At 48.8% G+C, this 23,427-nt stretch overlaps 1 protein-coding gene across 2 annotated transcripts; it reads left to right on the top strand.

Annotated features, from left to right (window-relative positions):
• Positions 1–214: 214 nt before the first annotated feature.
• On the top strand, positions 215–23,160 carry LOC122946819 (heterogeneous nuclear ribonucleoprotein U-like protein 1). Of its 2 annotated transcripts, XM_044306664.1 has the most exons (16): positions 215–402; positions 1,023–1,166; positions 7,861–8,005; positions 8,147–8,241; positions 9,725–9,864; positions 9,953–10,052; positions 11,366–11,478; positions 13,354–13,620; positions 13,707–13,829; positions 17,229–17,357; positions 17,447–17,615; positions 18,490–18,780; positions 19,905–20,006; positions 20,046–20,515; positions 20,600–21,040; positions 22,686–23,160. In XM_044306664.1, exons 1-16 carry the CDS (start codon positions 327–329, stop codon positions 22,842–22,844), a joined length of 2,964 nt encoding a protein of 987 aa, XP_044162599.1. In that variant the 5' UTR covers positions 215–326; the 3' UTR covers positions 22,845–23,160. The 2 variants fall into 2 exon arrangements, with proteins under 2 accessions (XP_044162599.1, XP_044162598.1); XM_044306663.1 differs by having other exon boundaries at positions 19,905–20,515.
• The last annotated feature ends 267 nt before the right edge of the window (positions 23,161–23,427 follow it).

Genomic DNA, 23,427 nt, shown 5'->3' on the forward strand with positions numbered 1-23,427 from the left:
AGCAGGCAAAGCCTTGGGTGGACAAAGATGGCAGGCTCCTTAACCTATTCGTTCCGGACGTTGTCATAGGAGACGGTCCTCGCTAATTCAATTGGTAGATCCTGCTCCCGCCCAGCCTAACTGCCGACCAATCCGCGCGTCCGAGGTCGCGTGCTCGAGAATCCTATTGGCTGGAATTGCGGCCTTTGCCGCAAGTTGTCAGCAGAAGGCGTTGCTGCGCGAGCGGACGGCGAAGAGACTGGAGGAGGGGGTGGGAGCCGCGCGCCGCCATTTTGTCCGCTCTCCTGTGATACCCGCGCTGCTCGCGTCTGAGCTGAAACGAGAGGATGGGGGATCACTTCCATCGAGGCGGATACCCACCGGGGCCTCCCAGGGATTTCCGCAGGGACGGGGAAGGCCGATGTAAGCACTGGGCAGGGGGAAATGGGGGGCAATTGAGGATGGTTCTGTAGGGCATCCATGGATAATGGGGAGGCGGTAGTGGCCTCTGTGCAGGGAGAACAATGCCCGGGGAGGGGACGTGGACTGCTCTCTGTGCAGTCTGGCCCTGTTCACACAGCTACTAACTTGCTGCGGTTCCTGATGCTGCAATGTCACATGGCTCTGGTCACGTGATGCGACTTTAATAGTGGCGGTTGCGTAGGCTAGAAGGTTACCCCCATCATGTACCAATATGACCGTAGTCCAAAGCGTCTGTCTTATAGGGGTTGTTCAGCCTCACGGGGTGTCTTGGCGATCTGCAGAGGGAAGCATGCTTTCCCACTGTCCGCTGACTCCTTCACGCCACTGCTGCCGCGCTTTCAATATCTGATTTGACTGGCTGTGGTGTTTGCATTTAAAGGGGTCGTCCATTTTTAACAACCCTGCTGTTGGCTGCTGACCACCCCTGTGATTGGCTCTTAGTAGCAGGGAAATCGTCACACGCGGTTTCCGTCCTGTTAACGGACAGCCGCGCATAAGGCGTATTTTCTCCACCCTGTCTGACTGCGTTTGATGTTGATGTATGCATTGTCTTGTTACAGATTATGGACACCATGCGCCGGATCATTACGGACCCTCGGGCGGAGCTTTCCCACCACCTCACAGAGAGGAGCCGATTAAACAAGAGCGAGATCCGTTTTTTGACAGACGACCCTTGGAACCAGCTCCTCTTCTACAGAATATGGGTAAACGAATGCTGAAACTAGAAGGATTTTCCGGTATTTTAGATGTTGATGACCTGTCTTCAGGACAGCAAATGAAGAGAGGTGGCGGGCAGCATCTCCAGTGGATCCTTTATTGGATGGACGTTACAGAAAGTGTGGCATAAAATCAAGCCGCAGCGAGGCTTGACAAAGGCTGGGGTACAGCCGGAACGTTGCGGCTTGATTATATGCCACACTTTCTGTAAAGTCCGTCCAATAAAGGATTCACTGGAGATGCTGCCCGCCACCTCTCTCCATTTGCTCTGCGGTCGTGGCTCGGCTGTTGCATTACCGGTGTGGCCATTTATGTCCGTGGGGGCTGCTCTACACACACTTTTGTCTGTCTTCAGGACAGCTCATCACTATCAGATTGCTAGGGGTCCGACACCCAGCACCCCCGGCGATCAGTTGCTTTGGGGCGGAAACTATATTGTGGACGGAACCGGAAACGGATGGATTCACCCAATGTGTGGAGACGGTGCCAGGGTGCTCCCATAGGGCACCAGAAACTACACAGAGTATTCCATTTCCGGTGCTGGCCCGAAACACCAAATTGATCGGGGTGCTGGTTGTTGAACCCCCACCAATTTTGACAAAAAAAAAAAATATCCACTACTTGGATTCAAGACTGCTGCCTAGATTTGTACTGAGACTGTGCATTTTTGTTGTTGTTGCAGCAATTAGATTAAAGGTTTTCTCATCCGTCTCATTGGGGGACACAGGCATTGACCATGGGTATAGCTGTTATATCTGTTTTAGCTTAGTGTCCGTAGGAGCCAGACCTCCCTGCGTTGCAGGTCTGCATATTATTATATATATTTTTTTCTTCATAACTTTTTATCCAGCAGGAGTTTCAGGCAGTCCTTAAAACTGCCTGCACTCCCACCCGGGAGACCAGGGGGTCCCCCAAGCCCCCTGCTCCTTCCCGTTCTCCAGAAGCAAAGGAGGACCAGAGGTTCCCACAAAAACTCAGTATCCCGCCAGCGTTCAGATCACCATAGCCGTCCACCGCAAGTCCCCTCTGTTCCGGTGTAGCTTCCCTCACCAAGGGGCCGCACACCGATGGTGGTGATCCGGCTGGAGCCAGGGGAGGGGGACAAAAGATGCCGGACAGGTGAGTATAAAAAAAATTTGCCCCTAGGTGCCGCCCCCCCTAGTACCCTTTCCTCCTCAGGTTACCTTGTCAATGTTGCGGCTGGAGGGGGGGGGGGGGGGGGGAGAGCAGGGTGAAGGTACAGTCGCAGGGATGTTGTCTGTTTTCCAGTGAGGGGCACATCAGCTACGCTGGCGTGTGCGCGGCCGCTGAGATGTCCCTGGAGGCGGAGTTATTTTTAATATATCGCCGCTTCCTGTTCGGCGAGGTAACCCAATACCCACCCCACCTGGTACTGAGGGCCGGCATCATTTTGCAGGCAGGGCCTGTGGTTTCCTCGCTCCCACGTCGGCAGCTGAGCAGAGGGAGAGTGGGCTCTGCCCACTTCCGGGACTTAAAGCACCTGGCGGGACGCTGACTAGCTGGTCTTGCTGCTTGGAGGGACACAGGCTGGGTAAGTGCTGTTTGTCCCTTCTTACAGGGCCTAACCTTCCCCATTTTTGTGGCAGGGTTGTCATTATGTCTGAGCCCAGGTCCCGAAGCAGGGGGTCCCATTGGCGCATAATTTTGCCTGTGCGTCATGTCACGCAAAATTTCCGTCCCCTCAGTCAGACTCCCTCTGCTTCCACAGTCAAGTGACTCAGCCCCGGACCCAATGGTCCCTGCTGCCCAGCCTCGCCAAAAACACTGCTATTCCAGTGGCCGATAGCTCAGCCCTTCAGGATCCTGTTGATCGCCGCATGGAGTCTTGGGCGAAGTCCATTTTCGCGGCAAGTGGCTCAGTGCTTGGGCCCATTTTCGCCTCCGCTTGGGTTGCTAAGGCGGTCTTGAAGTGGGCACTCCGGTTAAACCAGGACTTAGCGGCAGACCTCCCGCTCACTGGGCTGTCCTGGGCTCTGCAGATCTCACAGGCGGGGAAGTACTTCTGTGAGGCGTCCTTGGACGCGGGTGCACTTGTTGCCCGCTCATCGGCTCTGGCGGTAACCTTGTGGCGCGAACTCTGGCTTTAGGTTTGGGCAGCGGACTCCTCGTCAAAGCATTCCCTTACCATCCTTCCGTTTGCCGGCTCCCTGTTGTTCAGGGCCTGGCTTGATGAAATTATCTCCGAGGCTACGGGCGGTAAAAGTACCCAGCAGACACGTGTCTGGGCCCAGTCCTTTCGTCGCTTCTTTGGCATGCGTCCGGCAGCAGCCCCCCCCCCAGGTCCTCCACTCAGGAACAGTGGAAGAAGCCATTCTTCAGGCCTCAACCAGCCTGCCCGTCCCTCGTTTGGCAAGCAGTCCCCTGCATGAAGATGCGCCCCTTCTCTTGGGCGGGGGGTCGCCTACTCCTTTTTCAGGAAGTGTGGCAGGCCCACATCTCCGACGTGTGGGCACTTGAAAACGTAACCTGAGGTTACAAGATTGAGTTTGCGTCCACTCCTCCGCAAGGTTTCTTTCCCTCCCAACCACCCAGGGATCCAGGTTGGGCTGTTGCCTTTCCAGGCAATACCTCCTCGCACGGGTGATCTCCCCGATTCCACGGACGGAGCAATTCTCAGGGTTTTATTCAAATCTGTTTGTCGTCCCCAAGAAAGAAGGGTCAGTTCGCCCGGTTCTGGACCTCAAGTTGCTGAACCAGTTCCTCAGGGTTCAATATTTCAGAATGGAATCCCATCGAGGCAAATTTCTCTCTTCTATAGACAATACTGGAACTCTGTGCCATTCATCTGTCCCTTCTACATTGGGCACCTCTCCTGAAGGACCAGCCGATCTGGGTACAGTCAGACAACGCCACGGATGTGGCTTATATCAATCAAGGAGGAACCCGCAGTGGCCAAGATCCTGCGGTGGGTGGAGACTCATGTGCCAGCTCTTTCTGCGGTCTACATTCCGGGAGTGGAGAACTGGATGGTGGATTTCCTCAGTCGGGCGACAGTGGACCCGGGGGAGTGGTCTCTGCACCCGGAGGTGTTCCAAGTGATCTGTCTCCGGTGGGGCCAACCAGAGGTGGACCTGATGACGTCCAGACTCAACCACAAGCTCCCCGCCTTCTTCTCAAACAAGAAATCCCAGGGCACGCGCAGTAGACGTGCTCGTGGCACCATGGGATGGGTTCTCCCTGGTGTACGTGTTTCCGCCTCTCCCTCTCCAGGCCCGAGTCTTACGCAGAATCAAGATGTAGGGCATCCAAACGATCCTCAACGCTCTAGATTATCCCTGTCGCGCATGGTACACAGACATCGTTTGTCTCCTAGGAGACACACCATGGCTCCTTCCGCTCAGGCAAGTCTTTTCTCTCAAGGCTACGATTGACGACATGGCTGTTGAAACTGCCATTCTGAAGCAACGAGGTTTCTCAGACAGGTCATCTGCACCATGATTAAAGCCAGGAAACTAGTGTCGTTCAGGATTTATTACAGGACTTGGAAGTCCTTTTTGCGTTTCTGTGAGGAACGTAGCCTCCCCCCGCTACGCTTCTCTCTTCCCGCCATCCTTTCATTTCTGCAATCTGGTCTGGATTTGGGCCTTGCCCTGAGTTCGTTGAAGAAGCAGGTGTCGGCGTGGTCAATTTCTCTCTTTTTTTATTTATTTTTTTAAATACAGGCTCCGGTTAAGACCTTCCTGCAAGGGGTGGCCCACACCGTCCCTCCTTATCGCCCCCTCTTGCCTTCTTGGGACTTGAGCCTGGTTCTGGGTTCCATCCAAGCGGCTCCATTTGAGCCTTTAGACACAGTTTCCCTCTGTAGTCTCTCCTCGCAGGTTGCATTCCTGGTGGCTATCACTTCCAACAGGCGCGTTTCAGAGTTGGCAGCCCTTTCCTGTAAGGAACCCCAAGACAAGGCAGTGCTCCGACCTATACCTTCTTTTCAGCAGGAGGTAGTCTCTGCCTTCTGTGTCACAGAAGACATCGTCGTTCTGCCCCTCTCCTTCGCATCCTAGGGAGCGGGCTCTCAATCAGCTGGACGTGGTTAGGGCTCTCAGGTTTTACTTATCTGTCTCGAACATTCCGCCGTACGGACTCTGTTCATTATTCTGGAAGGTCCTTGCAAAGGTTTGGCGGCCTCCAAGGTGACGATTGCCAGGTGGATCCGTTTGGCAATTGCTGAGGCATACTGCTCCCTGGGCAAGGCCCACTCGACCAGGGCAGTGGGCGCGTCTTGGGCTCGCTTCAGCTTCACAGCTGTGCAAGGCAGTGACGTGGTCATCCTTGCACACGTTCACCAAGTTTTACCATGTGCATACTTTTGCATTCGGGGATGCTGCGCTGGGCCGCAAAGTCTTGTAGGCGGCGGTGTCTTGAGCTTCCGGGAGGCAGTTTCCATGGGGGTGTGTTCTTCCCGCCTCGTGGACTGCTTTGGAACGTCCCACTGTCCTGTGTCCCCCAATGATACGAGCGAAAAAATTAGATTTTTGTGAACTCGCCTGTTAAATATTTCTCGCTTAGTTCATTGGGGGACACAGCTCCCACCCATTGTTTTCCATTATGGCCGCAGGTGCTGGCGGTTTGTTTGCCAGTGGGGTCCTTTGTTTGGTTTCGGCCCTTCTGGCATTACTTGTGTTCTGGTTGCTTTTATGTATGCTTGGGCACAAACTGATATGCTCTCTCCTGGCTGGAGGGGGCGGGTATAACCGGCAGAGTAGGAGCGAACACTTTTCAGCCTAGTGTCGCCTCCTAGTGGCAGCAGCAGCTATACCCACGCTCCTGTGTCCCCCAATGAACTAAGCGAGAAAGAGATTTTACAGGTGAGTTCACAAAAATCTCATTTTTATGGGGCCCCACTATACCTCCGTACGTCTCCAGTTCCAAAAAAAGTAAGATCATGTGGCTCGTTTCACCCTGGTCAGGACCCATTGTGACAAGGCAATGGGTCCTGACCTCTATCTTCCTGTCCCAGATATCTGGAACTGGATGTATGTAGTCTACTAGCTGTTTTAGTCTTCGGTTCCTCGGGACCGTGCGGTCAGACCATTGGACAGCGTGGCCGAAAATGTTTTCACTAGTACGACGGAATCCCCGGCGGGAAGAAAATGGAATGGTGAATGGACATCTGTGATATCAGCATTAAAGGGGTATTCCCATCTCACATTGGTGGCATGTTGCAAGGATATGCAACCAGTGTCGGGTTCGGGATGCTGAGACCCGCTCCTATCTCCAGAATCGGCCCCACAAAGTAACGGAGAGCGCACCGCGTGCTCTCCATCCGCTTCTAGGGGCAATGGACTTCTGAAAATAGCTGAGCACGTCCGCTTGGTTATTTTCAGAAGTTCCATGGAGGTGAATGGAGAGGTCACCACACATGCATGGACAACTATCTCTTCACCTCTATGGGACTGCTGGGAATAGCCAAGCCAGCACTCGGCTATTATCATGACTCCCATAGCGGTGACTGAAGCCCCCCTTCACTTCAAGGGTCCCGTTCTGGAGATTGGAGTGTATTTCAGAGGTGGGACCCGCACCTATCTGATGGTGTATTCCACTCAGCGGGGCTTATGATTGCATACTGCTAGGATATGCAATTACTTGTTTGTGTTCGGTCTGCAGAAACCCTGACTGATCACTAGATCGTAGGGCCCCTGGGGCTCCTGCAGCTCGCTGTCCAAAGAACTGCATCTTGGCTCTAGTCAAAAGAACTGGGATGGGCTGCAGCCTAGCCCTGCACTCATCTGTTATGCTGGGGGCCATAGGGTCTGCTGATAACATCTGGGCAGGGGCCTGACTACGGGAACTGATTGAGGAGCCAGTTGGGGGTTTGACAATGGACAACAGTTTGTTTCTTAACTTCTATCACAATCCAAAGGGTTTTCCACCATGTAGCAGTCATCTCTCCTATGTTCTAATGTGCTGCAAGTGAACCGGTCCGCAGAGCTACCACACTGATGGCAGATACTTTAAAGGGGTTTTCCGGGATTTTAATATTGATGACCTATCCTCAGGCTACATCAACGTCAATATCAGATCAGCGGGGTTCTCATGCCTGTTACTTCTTGTTCAGCTAGTTAAAGAGAAGGCCGTGCTCCTTGTTTACCTGCTCGCAGTCAAGATTGCAGCGGCGAGCAGGTGTAACTACATCTAAGCCGTCCCATTCACTTTTATGGGACGGCTCTGTAGTTTACACTTGAATAGGAACGAGCTGTCCCATTGAAATGAATGGGGAAGCTTGTCATTACACCTGCTCGCCGCTGCAATGTCGACAGCAAGCAGGTACACTATGAAGGGGAGGCTACTCTCACACCGGCATGGCCTCTTCAACCAGCTGATGTGCGGAGGTCCAACACTCTGCACACCTTATCCTGAGGATAGGTCATCAATATTGCAATCCCAGAAAACCCCTTTAAATCCTCACTCACTACAGAGAATGCAGATGACAGGACAAACCCACCCATGTAAATTTGATGGGCGCACACACTCCAGCAGGCCGAGGTCTGAAGACACCGCTGCATGGACGTGACGTCAGAGGAAGTAGCAGAGCAGAAGTCACAGGGCTGGATTTCAGAGCGGACGATATGTAGTAGAAAGCGAGAGATCACTGCACATTGGATGAGAGGGTTACTAGGCAGTGGAGGAGCCTTTTAATATAATCAATTTACATTGTCTCCACAGCTCTAAAAACAGAATTTAAACAGGAGGAGCCCGATCTTGGTCAGAGGGGTCCCACTGCTGGTGGTCCTCCACAGTCCTATCAAAATCGTAAAAGACCATATGAGGACCGAGGCAGAGGCTTCTACGATCACCGAGAAGACAGGAGGTAAATAGCTTTTACTTGTTAGTGGTCCCTGCAATCATTACTAATCTGTTCTTTGTACTGATAGTTCTTGACCGTCATTGTCTGTGCGGCCTCCATTTCTGGCCATGTAACTGGCTCTGATATTAATGTCTGTCTGTGCAGAACGAGATCCCCGCAGGGTCGTGGTGCTGCTGCTGGTGGTGGCGGTGGTGACGAGGACGACGTGTTTGACGAGAGCTTTGTCGTTCTGGATAACTGTGAGTAAACGAATATGTTGTATCCTCCTCAGTAATGAGCATCCATTACAGCTGAGGATAGTATGCTGTCGTCTGTGCTAGGGACTATGAAAGAAAATCACAAAATTGCCCAGGGGCAGGTTACCCTCGTAGGTGCCCTGCTAGCATCTACTAACTTGTTGTTTCGCCGAGATCCTGCTCACTTAGTCCGTCGGTCGGCGCATGCGCACTGCGATGCCCATTCCTTGTACGGCATCACAGTAATTAATGCGCATGCGCCGTTAGCTGGCGCATGCGCATTAATTACTGTGATGCCGTGCAAGGGATGGGCATCGCAGTGTGCATGCGCCGGCCGACGGACTGAGTGCACAGGAGCGGGATCTCGGCCAAAACAACAAGTCAGTAGATAGGCGGCCAGAGGGAAAGGAGGGGCGGGGGGAAGCAAAGAAAAGGCTGAGCTAGCAGGGCACCTACGAGGGTAACGCCGCCCTTGGGCACTTGCGAGCCCTCATTTGCATATGTTACAAAGATGTTTTTTGACGGTTTTATAAGTCCAGGATTGATGCTAAAGGTAACGTTTTAATTAACTGTAAGCATGCTAGAAAGCTGTGGGAAGGGTTACAAACGTGAAATGCTGATGACAGCGATTTCAGAAACAACCCCCCTAATGTTCTGGGCCCCTCACAAGTAATCTACTTAACCCGCTCCTGGACCCTGCACCGCCGCTGCTACTTCTCCCTGTACACCGATACAAACATGCGGTGTCGGGGACGGGGGAGTAGCCAATGGCAGGCAGGGACAGGGACGAGCCTCCCTTGCACCAATCACGTAGCCTTGATTAAAAGTCTATCGTCTTGTTCCGGTTTCCAGTCTGATCACATGGTCATATACTCTCTTCCTTCTATCCCCTAATTTTTTACTTGGGATCAGACTACACTTGGTTGGTTTGTGGTCTGTAACTATGGAAACGCATAAGCCTGCATAGGAGCTGTAGACACAAAACTATGTTTTTCAGACTGTAAACGTTGCCAAATTTTTTCACTTAAGATGCACTGAAGCAATAAACAAGAAAAGGTTGTTAAGGTGGACATGGCTCCTAAAGGGTTTTTCCAGGCTTTTAATATTGGTGACCCATCCTCAGGATACGTCATCAATATCAGATCAGTGGGGGTCCGACACCCGCAGATCAGCTATATGAAAAGAAGACATGCGTTGTGCGCACATGCCGTCTCCTGTCTCTCTTCCTGCTTGCCATAGACATAGCAGCAGCGAGCAGGAAGGGAGACAGCGTGCACGGTGCATGCCTTCTCTTCATACAAATGATCGGCCAAGGTGCTGGGTGTCGTCACCCTGCCAATCTGAGGATAGGTCATCAATATAAAAAGCCCGGAAACCCCCTTTTAAGTAGTATCTTGGAAAGTAATGAGAGCGGTTGATTGCTGCTTCACTTTCCCTCTCTTTCATGGTGATGGTAGTAGACATCCACATCCTTGTCTTTTTCCAGATAACAGCGACCTGCCCTTCAAGCTGAGCAAAGACCGCACTGTAGGGTTCCCACTCACCACCGAGGGATTCGCTTATCTCTGGTCTGGAGCTCGTGCCACACATGGTGTGAACAAGGGACGGGTGTGCTTTGAGATAAGGGTGAGACTAGTTGATGAAATGCCCCCAGATCTCGGCTCTCAGGCTGAGCTATAACATTTATCATAATAGCGCTCTTCATTGTCTTCAGATAAAGGAAGAAATTGCGGTGGGACACCTCCCGGCCAGCGAGCCGGATCCACACGTTGTCCGTGTTGGTTGGTCCTTGGATTCTTGCAGTACACAGTTAGGTGAGTGATTATTGGGGTTACTTACTGTACTACTTTGACTTTTTTTCTACAGCAGGGTTTGGATTGTCTGTGTTTACTTGCTCTCCTTCCGTAACATGTTTAATGAGCACCCATACGTCTTTTTGTAGCAGCGGTCACTAGGCGAGGACCCCATCTTATTATGGTGGCCTAAGTTAAGCGCTGCACAGGTCTCTACTCTCACATGAGAGCCACGCTTCTGCTCTGACGGCCCAGACCTGCACAATCCGGGCCGTTTAACCTCTTAGGCTACTTTCACACTTGCGTTAGGAGCGGATCTCTCTGGTGTCTGCACAGACGGATCCGCTCCTATAATGCAGACGATGGGATCCATTCAGAACGGATCCGTCTGCATTATATTTCAGAAAAAATTATTCTAAGTGTGAAAGTCAATGGGGGACGGATCCGTCCAGACTTTACATTGAAAGTCAATGGGGGACGGATCCGTTTGAAATTGAGCCATATTGTGTCAACTTCAAACGGATCCGTCCCCATTGACTTACATTGTAAGTCTGGACGGATCAGTTTGGCTCAAGCTGCATTCGGGTTTCCCCCTCTTGAGCGGAGGCCAAACTGTGCCAGACTGAGGCATTCTGAGCGGATCCGCATCCACTCAGAATGCATTGGGGCAGTACGGATGCGTTCGGGGCCGCTTGTGAGAGCCTTCAAACGGAACCCCGAACGCTAGTGTGAAAGTAGCCTTAGATGCTGCAATCACTAAGTGGTTTTGAGGGATGGAGCTTCCTCTGTCTCCCATCACCACCCCATGAATAAGATCACGGGGTGCCGAAGCCTTGGCATCGCAGCCCCAGACCTGCCTGCAGTGTATCCCTGTAGGCTGTGCTTTTCTGGTGACTATCAGTAAAGCACTGACAGTATAATACTCTGCACTGCATAAGCAGTATAGTGTATTATAGAAATTATCAAAATATTGCCTGTTAGTCCCCTTATGGGATAAGTAAGTGGTTTAAAAAAAACATTTATTAAACAAAAAAATACACCTTTTTTTACTTAAGTTTTTTTTTTTTTTTTTTTTTTCAGTTATTGCTGCGTCTGTAACGACACACACTACACAAATATGTACTTTATCTAGTAGCAAAACGTAAAACACTATGTATTTGGTGTATCTGTAATTTTACTGACCCAGAGAATAAAGTTATATATGCTGCAAAATTTATAACCTTAAAACTCGGCGGCAGTATTGCTGGTTGTATAGTGGGCTACCTATAAGACATTTATATCTAAGGGACTGCCTCATTACCTGCGTCCTAAATGTTTGCGCTCTGAATTTGCAGGAGAGGAAATGTATTCTTATGGATACGGAGGGACAGCAAAGAAGTCCACCAACAGCAAGTTTGAGAACTATGGAGAGACCTTTGCAGAGAATGATGTCATCGGCTGCTTCATTGTATGTTGACTGGGAAAGTTCATCTATGCCTACACATTGCATAGTTTTACTCCGCTCTTGCCATTCAGAATGCGGGTATTAGATTCAGCTCCTGATAGGCTAATAAGGCCATGCACTGTCAAGGGGGCGTTCCCCAGCTGATTCTCAATGGGAAGTGACCCGTAGCTCTCTGACACAGTCCAACCAGCGCAGAGCGCTCTGCTTTACTCTCCCTTGAAAGGACCTGAGCTCAGTAGCGAATTTGTAGCTGAGAGGAACGCCACCAATAGCTTTGAAATGGGGGGGGGGGGGGGGGGAATGGCACCAGAATTTGTGGAGCAAATTTGGGAGGATGGAACAGGTCCTCTTTAAAGGGAGCCTGTCGCCTACTAGGAGTGTTTTAGACCGTTTGCGCCCCCCCATTAAAATAGTACCTCTATAGTGCAAATTAGCTGTCGCAAGTGCTCAGAGGCAGTGGCCTCTGCTATGTGGCCAGATAACCGTTCCCCTTGGAGATCTCGCACGAGCGCTGGGCCCGCAAAATGCTCTGCCCACTATGGGCAGAGGCACCAATCTTAACAGTGAGAATGCGCAGGCCCGGCACTTGCGCGAGATCTCAAAGTCAGAGGACTGCAAGGGGAACAGTTATCTGGCCACATAGCTGAGGCCCCTGGGCGCTTGCGGCCGTAACTCCGCCCCTGGGCGCTTGCGGCCGCAAAAGATAATTTGCAGAGCTTTAGAAAGTACTTTTTTATCAGGATCGCTACGTGGGACAGACACGCGAAAGGTACTATTTTAGGGGGGGGGGGGGGGGAGTTCTAGAACGCAATCTGAGTGGTCAAAACCGCTCTGTATGTGAGAGACTCCCGTTAAATATTGCATTCTGGTGACTTTGTGCATAGGTTTATACAGCAACAGCCTTGTGTAGAGATCAGGATTTGTTCCTAAAGTAAGCTCTAAATAGGATCTGACGTTGGAAAGCGCCCATATCGATGACGAGTGCAGTACATAATTCATCATTCAGGATTGCATTACATACTTGCGCTATATATTATAGACAGTGTGTACGCCTGCTGCTGGTGGCACATTCTAAGTATTGCTAAACATATGTGGAAAATGGGCCCCGGGAGAACATTAGGTGCAGGCTGTAGAACACATCGGTGCAAAGCCTTTTTAAATCCCCATCCCTATGTTTTGTACTGTAAATGTGTGCATTCTGTAGTACAGACCCAGCACATCTGGACTTGAAGGGCATCTGTCAGCAGATCTGTACCCATGACACTGGCTGATCTGTTACATGTGCACTTGGCAGCTGAAGGTATGTTTGTTGGTCTCATGTCTATATATGCCCGCATTGCAGAGAAAAATGTTTTAATATATGCAAATGAGTTTCTAGGAGCAACAGGAGCATTGTGTTACACTTAGAGACTGCTCTCTCTACAACTGCCTCGATCTCTGCACTTTCATTGACGGGTCTAAGCAGTGAAACCGCCATCACACCTTGCCCTGTCAAAGTGCAGAGGGCGCGGCAGTTGCAGAGAGAGCAGAGCCTCTAGGTGTAACGGTAACGCCCCAGTTGCTCCTAGATGCTCATTTGCATATAATAAAACATAATTTTTCTCAGTAATGTGGGCACATATGAACATGAGACCAACACGGATAACTTCAGCTGCCAAGTGCACATGTAACAGGTCAGCCAGTGTCATAGGTACAAATCTGCTGACAGATTCCCTTTAAACCCTTACAGCTTGAAAACCTAGCATCATTCAGAACGAATACACGTACTTGCCTGCATGCTGTAGGGGGAGTTAGTCCTCTATCACTGTAACTTTACTATTAATACTTGGTTAATTTTTTGTAGCTTTTTCTTTTAACTTTGTGCGTTTCTTCTGGCAGGATTTTGAAACTCGTGGCGACATAGAGATATCATTCTCCAAGAACGGGCAGTATTTGGGCACAGCCTTCCGTATCAGCAGGGGCGCTGTGGGTAACCAGGCCCTCTTCCCTCATGTTTTAGTAAAGAACTGCTGTGTTGAATTTAACTTTGGCCAAAAAACTGAACCGTTCTGCAGCTGTCCACCAGGGTTTACATTCATACAGGACGTGCCCACCTTAGAAAAAGTACGTGGAACGGAACCCCCCAAGAACAAAGGAGAGTGTGAGGTGAGTGAGGATTGGACTGTTCTGGTTTTCGAGCAGTCTACCATCCCTCTGTTCCAAGACTGTGAACATGTCTGCATTCTTCTCAGATTTTAATGATGGTGGGACTGCCGGGAGCTGGTAAGACGACCTGGGCAATGAAGCACTCCGCAGCAAATCCAGGAAAGAAGTACAACATCCTTGGAACCAATGCCATTATGGAGAAAATGAGGGTAAGATAGCGGAAGCTTCCAGATGATTATATATATATATCTATATATCTATATCTCTATCTCGGGAGTTCAGGGCAGCACACCTTGTGACAAGTGGTGGGTGCCAGCGATGTCGACACTCGACCAAAGTGTCAAAAACAAGGAGAATAAGCACACCGCAGCACATCCGATAGTGAAAAATTGGTGGGATCCTTTATTCACCCAAGCAGCGACGTTTCGGTCCGCTTGCTGGGACCATTTTCAAGCCCTTGAAAATGGTCCCAGCAAGCGGACCGAAACGTCGCTGCTTGGGTGAATAAAGGATCCCACCAATTTTTCACTATTGGATGTGCTGCGGTGTGCTTATTCTTATAAATATATATATATATCATTTTATTTTTTTGCTCTTTTGTCTTTCTGCATTGGTTTATTTTGCAAAGAAATTGTAATAGTTATATAGCCGTTCTGTATTAATGAAGATGAAGAAAGTCACGGCACTCCTAAAGCTCGTTCAATGTTCTTTAATACACCAAAGGTTCAGCCAAAGCCCGAACCTTTTGTGTATTAAAGAACATTGAACGAGCTTTAGGAGTGCCGTGACTTTCTTCATCTTCACTGGTATTTTTGGGGTCTCTGAGGCCGAGACCTGACGTCACGAGCACCGCCGCAAAGCCCCTTGAGTGCATTCAAGTAAGTGGTGCTGTCCTACCATCTATTTTTGTTTGAGCCGTTCTGTATTAAGCCATTTGCGACATTGGCCGTACATGTATGCCGATGCCAGGTCTTTAACTTAAGGACCCATGACGTAGCTATAGGTCATGGGTCCGATCCCTAAACATGGCGCCCGCTCGCATGTGCAGCGGGCGCCTTAGCTGGGGGGGGGGGTTTGTGCTATTTTAAATAGCAGAGACCCGCAGCACATGTATGCGATCAGCCAAAAAAAAAAGTTTTTACAAATATAAAAAAAAACTAAAAGTTCAAATCACCCCCCCTTTCCTTAAAGGGAACCTGTCACCGGGATTCTGTGTATAGAGCTGAGGACATGGGTTGCTAGATGGCCGCTAGCACATCCTCAATATCCAGTCCCCATAGCTCTGTGTGCTTTTATTGTGTAAAAACCCCCGATTTTAATACATATGCAAATTAACCTGAGATGAGTCAGAGCTTGAAAATATGACTCTTCATCTGGTCACAAGTAAGATATGACTCTTATGAGTTAATTTGCATATACAGGTCCTTCTCAAAAAATTAGCATATTGTGATAAAGTTCATTATTTTCTGTAATGTACTGATAAACATTAGACTTTCATATATTTTAGATTCATTACACACCAACAGAAGTAGTTAAAGCCTTTTATTGTTTTAATATTGATTATTTTGGCATACAGCTCATAAAAACCCAAATTTCCTATCTCAAAAAATTAGCATATTTCATCTGACCAATAAAAGAAAAGTGTTTTTAATACAAAAAAAGTCAGCCTTCAAATAATTATGTTCAGTTATTCACTCAATACTTGGTCGGGAATCCTTTTGCAGAAATGACTGCTTCAATGCGGCGTGGCATGGAGGCAATCAGCCTGTGGCACTGCTGAGGTGTTATGGAGGCCCAGGAAGCTTCCATAGCGGCCTTAAGCTCATCCAGAGTGTTGGGTCTTGCGTCTCTCAACTTTCTCTTCCCAATATCCCACAGATTCTCTATGGGGTTCAGGTCAGGAGAATTGGCAGGCCAATTGAGCACAGTAATACCATGGTCAGTAAACCATTTACCAGTGGTTTTGGCGCTGTGAGCAGGTGCCAGGTCGTGCTGAAAAATGAAATCTTCATCTCCATAAAGCTTTTCAGCAGATGGAAGCATGAAGTGCTCCAAAATCTCCTGATAGCTAGCTGCATTGACCCTGCCCTTGATAAAACACAGTGGACCAACACCAGCAGCTGACATGGCACCCCAGACCATCACTGACTGTGGGTACTTGACACTGGACTTCAGGCATTTTTGGCATTTTCCTCTCCCCAGTCTTCCTACAGACTCTGGCACCTTGATTTCCGAATGACATGCAACAGTCCAGTGCTGCTTCTCTGTAGCCCAGGTCAGGCGCTTCTGCCACTGTTTCTGGTTCAAAAGTGGCTTGACCTGGGGAATGTGGCACCTGTAGCCCATTTCCTGCACACGCCTGTACATGGTGGCTCTGGATGTTTCTACTCCAGACTCAGTCCACTGCTTCCGCAGGTCCCCCAAGGTCTGGAATCGGTCCTTCTCCACAATCTTCCTCAGGGTCCGGTCACCTCTTCTCGTTGTGCAGCGTTTTCTGCCACACTTTTTCCTTCCCACAGACTTCCCACTGAGGTGCCTTGATACAGCACTCTGGGAACAGCCTATTCGTTCAGAAATTTATTTCTGTGTCTTACCCTCTTGCTTGAGGGTGTCAATGATGGCCTTCTGGACAGCAGTCAGGTCGGCAGTCTTACCCATGATTGCGGTTTTGAGTAATGAACCAGGCTGGGAGTTTTTAAAAGCCTCAAGAATCTTTTGCAGGTGTTTAGAGTTAATTAGTTGATTCAGATGATTAGGTTAATAGCTCGTTTAGAGAACCTTTTCATGATATGCTAATTTTTTGAGATAGGAATTTGGGGTTTTCATGAGCTGTATGCCAAAATCATCAATATTAAAACAATAAAAGGCTTGAACTACTTCAGTTGGTGTGTAATGAATCTAAAATATATGAAAGTCTAATGTTTATCAGTACATTACAGAAAATAATGAACTTTATGACAATATGCTAATTTTTTGAGAAGGACCTGTATATCAAATCTGTTTTTTCACACACTATTAGCACACAGAGCTATGGGGACTGGGTATTGCGGATGTGGTAGCGGCCATCTAGCAACCCATGTCCTCAGCTCTATACCCAAAATCCCTGTGACAGGTTCCCTTTAAAATAAAAATACTTAACCAATAAAAAAAAAATTAAACCTTGGCATCGCTGTGTGCGAAAATGCCCATACTATTAAAATATAACAATATTAATGGCTTACGGCAAATGGCGTAGCGGGGGAAAAAAATAAAAACTGCCAATTTGCAATTTTTTTGTCACTACCCAATAATTTTTTTAATTAAGTGATCAAAAAGTCACACACACTTAAAATTGCTATCACTAAAAAGAACAGATCATCCCACAAAAAATGAGCCCTTATACAGCCCCGTACACATAACTACAAAAAAGTTATAGGGGTCAGAATAACCTGAGTCTTCTAGAAGGAGAGAGAAGGTGATAGATGCTTTCTGTTCTGGCTTATAATGGGGGTCCCCAGTAGTATTGGCAGGGGTTGGTTTTATTTTATTTTTTTAATATAGAGTTTGACTATACGTTGTGCTAAATAAAGTATTTAGAGATTTGATAAATTTTGGCCATAAACTTGCAGGTAATGGGTCTTCGGAGACAGCGTAATTACGCCGGTCGTTGGGACGTCCTGATTCAGCAAGCCACAAAGTGTTTAAACCAGCTGATCCAAATAGCTGCCCGTAGGAAACGCAATTACATCCTCGATCAGGTAAGAAAGAGAACAGGGCTGCTTGATGCCCGCCGAACATCCAAGAAAGTAACTTGGTAACATCCGTTTCTCGCCTCGTCCTCCCTCAGACAAACGTCTATGGCACAGCCCAGCGCAGGAAGATGCGACCGTTTGAAGGCTTTCATCGCAAGGCTGTTATAATCTGCCCCACAGACGAGGACCTTCTGGACCGTATTGTAAAGCGCACTGACGAGGAAGGAAAGGATGTCCCCGATCATGCTGTGCTAGAAATGAAAGGTAAATGACTGGTGTACGATGGTGATGGCCACATCAAAGAAATTATAGGAGAACCCTTAGTTATCTGAAATCGGGCTCATGCACACAAACGTACTTTCTGTGTCCGTTCCCTTTTTTTTTTTTTTTTTTGCGGACCGTATACGGAACAATTTATTTCAATGGGTCCGCAAAAAAAAAAACACGTAAGTTACTCCGTGTGCATTCCGTTTCCGTATTTACGTTCGCATTACGGACAAGGATAGTACTGTTATATTAGGATCCAGCTGTTCTGTTCCGCAAAATACGGAATGCACACGGACATCATCCGTATTTTTTGCGGACCACAAAATACATACGGTCGTGTGCATGAGCCCTTATATAGATTCAGACTTGGACATCAGAGCAATGATTTATTCTCCAAATTTTTATCCTATAGCTTAAAGGGTTTATCCAGAAATGGATAATGATGACCTATTTCCCCCCCCCCCCCCCCCCCCCCCCCCCGCCGATCAGCTGTTTCAGGGAGCATACACACTCGCCGGAGCTCTGGAGAGCGCAGCCGGTTCCTGGTAGCTTTCCAAGCACAGCGCCGTACATTGTATAGCAGCTATGCTTGGTATTACAGCTCGGCCCCATTGACTTCAATGGGTCTGAGCTGGAACTAGACCACGTGACCGTTGTAGGGTGACGTCACATGGCCTAGGAAGAGACCGCGACGCTGACAGAAGAAACCAGGCTCTCTAACAGCTGACTGGTGGGTGGGAGTCCCGGGTGTCAGACCCCCGCCGATCTGATATTGATAACCTATCCAGAGGATAGGTCATCATTATTAATTACTGGATAACCCCTTTAACAATCTTCCCTTTCAGCAATGCTTACTTCTATCTCTCCACAGCAAATTTTAGTCTGCCGGAACCAGGGGACTTCCTGGAAGAGGTCATCTACATCGAGCTACAGAAGGAGGAGGCAGAGACTCTGATCCGAGAGTATAATGAGGAAGGAAAGAAGGCAGGGCAGCCCCCAGAAAAGAAATTCCGAGGTCGTGGCGGGGGAGGAGTTGGCCGAGGAGAAGCAGCACGCGGTGGATTTGATAACCGGGGTCCCCCTGGTGGATCTGTTGGAGGTAGAGGAGGGTTTCAAGGTCGAGGTGGATACAACAGAGGAGGCGGTCCTGGCGGCGGAGGTTGTGAGTATTGCTAGTTTGCTATTGGAAAACTCCTGTGCTATTTTTATAGCGTTTTTATAAAAGCCCTGCATGCTGCATTTTGAAAAAGTAACATCCTTAGACCCCGTTCACATTAGCGATACGGATTGTCAGGATCTGTTTGGGGGAAAACTGCTGGTTTTGCAGGCAAGTTGAATTCATTTGTGTTTTTGTTTTCCGTCTGGATTTATGCATTTTTTTTAATGCACTTGAAGCATAACTATCTACATGTCCTATAACCATCAGTGAAAATAGCATTGCATTCGGACGTCTTCCATTTTTCACACAAGCCCCATTCACTTCTGTGCAGCCAGAGCTGCATGAAAAACGAACAATATAGAACATGCTGCGATTTTTATTTTATTTTTTATTCAAAGATGTGCGAAAAACCATGCTCATGTGCACAGACCCATTGAATTAGTGGGTCAGGATTTAGTCTCGATCCTATGCATTTGCTAGAAGCATTGCGTCCAGACGGAAAATTTCTCCCATATGAAAGAGGCCTTAGTCTGTATAGAGGGGCTGAATAGGGAATTATATGTTGTGATACCACAGCATTGGCAATGATTGAGCAGTTAGTGTCTGCTGTGTACGGGGTGTGACCACAGGGGTGAGGGGAAAGGAGACTGGTAAGTGTACCGGCTTGTAGAGGCAGTGACCATGACCGGGCTGCAGCTCCACCTTATATAGAACATGGCAGATAATAAAAATAGTCCAGTAAGGTGCATGTGCCATGTGCCAATGTCAGCTGAAGCCGACAGTCCTTGTCCCTTCTTTCTATGTGGCTGTTTTTGTGAAAAATGTGACCACTGCCGGGCCCTGTAAACGTGATGAGGGAGAACAGAGCCTCTAGGAGTAACGGCACCACCCCCATTGCTCCTAAAAGCTTATTTGCAAAAAATAAAAGTTAATTTTTCGCAAAAAAACAAAAGAAGGGACAAAGGACTGCTGGCTTCAGCCGATATTAGCACATGGCTAAAGTCAGCCAGTTTAATAACAATGTTCCTGATGACATTTAAACAAAAGATCTAGAATAATTCCTCATATTTTGTCAGTGCTTCCAATTTTGTTAATGAACCATTGTTAATGTCCATTTGGTAATGCAGCATTTAACCGTGGAGGGAACAACACACAAAGCCGCTGGTCTGGGAACTCGCAGGATAATGGTTCAGAACATCGAGGCGGCTACGGTCCTGATGGTCTAGCAGGCAGCAGAGGCGGCGGCTACGGTGCTGATGGTCAAGCAGGCAGCCGAGGCGGCGGCTACGGTGCTGATGGTCAAGCAGGCAGCCGAGGCGGCGGTTACGGTGCTGATGGTCAAGCAGGCAGCCGAGGCGGCGGTTACGGTGCTGATGGTCAAGCAGGCAGCCGAGGCGGTGGCTACGGTTCTGATGGTCAAGCAGGCAGCCGGGGAGGTGGCTACGGTTCTGATGGTCAAGCAGGCAGTCGAGGTGGCGGCTACAGTCCTGATGGTCAAGCAGGCAGGCGAGGCGGCGGCTATGGTTCTGATGGTCCAGCAGGCAGGCGAGGCGGCGGCTATGGTTCCGATGGTCAAGCAGGCAGCCGAGGCGGCGGCTATGGTTCCGATGGTCAAGCAGGCAGCCGAGGCGGCAGCTATGGTTCTGATGGTCAAGCAAGCAACCGAGGCAGTGGTTATAGTGGTGCAGCATCAAATCCCCCTTCTCACAGTGCACCCAGCAGCTATGGCCAAGGATCAGTACGTATATGTCTTTGGCATAAGTCAATATGTCACTAATGCTGCATAACAGGTCCTTCATTTACAATCTCTGTTTTTCCACAGTCAACATTTGGACAAGGAGGTTACAGTGGTGCTGGAGGATATAGCCAGAGTGGAAGCTATGGACAAGCTGGAGGAAGTGGGGGTAGCTATAGCCAAGGTGGAGGAAGTACCAGTGGCTATAGCCAAGGTGGAGGAAGTACTGGTGGCTATAGCCAAGGCGGAGGAAGTGGCAGTGGATTCAGCCAGGGAGGCACAGGTGGCTACAACCAAGGTGGAGGTGGTGGTTACAGCCAGGGCCCTGGAAGCAGCAGTGGCTACAGCCAAGGAAGTGGAGGATACAGCCAGAGTAGTGCTGGAGGCGGATACAGTAGCAGCAGTCAAACCTATGGTGGTGGAGCGCAAAGCTACAGTCAAGGATATACTCAACCTCCGCCCCCGAGCACCTCCTCTTCTCAGCCATCTTATAGTCAGGGTGGCTACGGTTCACAGTACCAGCAACCGGTAAGTACACTCCTGTGTCTATTACAATTGCAAGAGTTTGCACAAAAAATTCAATAGTGAACTGTGATAAAATAGAAGCGCATGCTTGTTGCCTTCACTGGGGTTTTCCTGGGAGATAATTTTAAATGGGCTTTAAAATAAAGACCCATTATTACCCTTTCAGAGGACCATGGCATCTGAGAGCTGAAAACCCGGAAGCGCTGCGCTTCTGTGCTGTTCGTTCATTGAGAAAGGCCTGAGCCTCCTGGAGACTACAGGTCTTTCACATGTATATTCCAATATAGGCCTGCAGCAATGTCTTAAAGGGGTTGTCTGCTTTTTTTTTTTTTTTATATACTATTGACCTTTCCTCAGGTTATTAATATCAGATTGGCGGGGGTGCTGGGAGTCAGCTGTTCGAAGAGAAAGCTGCACTCGTACAAGCGCTTCCTTCTCTGCTCTGTTTACCTGCTCGCCGCAGCAATTGCAGTGGTGAGGAGGTGTAATTACAAGTATGGCGTCCCCGTTTACTTCTATGGTACAGCCCAAGTTTTTAGGAACAAACATAAAAATTAAAATCGCCTATCCCTTTCCCCAGAATAAACAAAAAGAGAAAATAAAGATCATAGGCATCGCCGCTTTCCAAAACGCCCATACAGTGAACTGCATTGCCATCTTTCAAAAAATACTTAGCGAGAAACTAACCTAATGTAAGACTGATCGGATGCTGATCTCCCTGCACTTACTATTATCTCTGGGCGCCGCTCCGTTCTCCCGGTATAGGCTCCGGTATCTTCAGATTTTTGGCTCAACTGGGAGGAGCCTGCTCTTGTTCTCCTGGGCGTCTCCTTCTCCCAAGCTGTAGTGCTGGCCAATCGCAGCGCTCAGCTCATAGCCTGGGAGAAAAAAAAACTCTCAGGCTATGAGCTGAGCGCTGCGATTGGCCAGCGCTACAGCTTGGGAGAAGGAGACGCCCAGGAGAACAAGAGCAGGCTCCTCCCAGTTGAGCTGAAAATCTGAAGATACCGGAGCCTATACCGGGAGAACGGAGCGGCGCCCAGAGATAATAAGTGCAGGGAGATCCCTGGGCGCCGCTCTCTGTCTGTATGCTTAGTTTAGATTTTTTATTGTAGTGAAAGGTCCTTTTTAACGTCTAGCAGGAATAGTGGATTGGCAAATCATGGCGTCATAAGAATAGATGGGGAGTGGAAGTAGTTACTAAAAGAGACATGTCGGGGGGGGGGGGGGGGGGGGGCGACGTGTGTGTGAAATTACTGCAGGACTGTCTTTGGATTATGGGTTGTCAGATTAAGGCCTCATGCACACAGCCGTTGTTTGGGTCCACATCCGAGCCTCCGTTTTGGCAGCTCGGATGGGGACCCATTCACTTCAATGGGGCCGCAAAAGATGCGGACAGCACTCCGTGTGCTGTCCGCATCCGTTGCTCCGTTCTGTGGCCCGCTAAAAAAATATAACATGTCCTATTCCTGTCCGCGCTTTGCGGACAAGAATAGGCATTTATATTTAAGACTGTGCCGTTCGGCACGGAGGCCATCCGTGTTTTGCGGACTGCAAAATACACCACAGTCGTGTGCATGCGGCCTAAAGGAATTTCGCTGTTCGTGGATTCCATGGGCTATAACAGATTATTTTATTTTTCCTTTAGTATGGAAGTCAGCAATGGAACCAGTATCAAGGTCAGACACCGACACCGAATCCTAATCCTGGCCAGCCGCAGGGTCAAGGTCAGTGGAGCCAGTGGAACTACGGCGCAGGCGGCAGCAGCAGTTACGACCAGCCCGGTAGATACGGAGGGGCCCAGTGAAACCCTGCCGAGACGTAACATTTGTTTTGGTTTCGTACCAGGACTGACTGAGATCCTCAACCACATTGGATTAAACTTCCTACTTTTCTGATACCAATTGGCGCACACCCGTGCCAGGTCCAAGGAACGCTGTTCTGTTCGCATAGAGTATTATATATCCATGTGTATTTACTGTGTCTGAGGATGAGGAAGGTGACCTAAAGTGAATATTATTCCTCTTAGATAGTAACTGTCCAATTGAAAGTCAATTCTCTGGAAAAAAAAATAATAATAATGATAAATTAGCGCCCCCTTCTCTCCAGCTTGCATTCCATGCCCAGTAAACCTTGCAGCCGCCCATATATCTCTGACTGCGCCCCTTCTAGGTTTTTAATGTCCTATTAATTTTTCTTTTTACCCTTTATGGTCTGTGCTTCTATTTCATTGTATGGAAACCTCATGTCTGCATGGATCCCTTATGAGATGGCTGTACCATAGGCTGTTTTCTTTCTTCCTTTTATTGTTAAAGAAAAAAAAAAGTGTTGTGTTTTTTTTTTGTTTTTTTTTTAATTATTATTTTATTGTAGAATATTAATGTTTTATG

This window comes from Bufo gargarizans, chromosome 9 (genome assembly GCF_014858855.1).
Source record: "Bufo gargarizans isolate SCDJY-AF-19 chromosome 9, ASM1485885v1, whole genome shotgun sequence".
NCBI classification, from domain to species: Eukaryota; Metazoa; Chordata; class Amphibia; order Anura; family Bufonidae; genus Bufo; species Bufo gargarizans.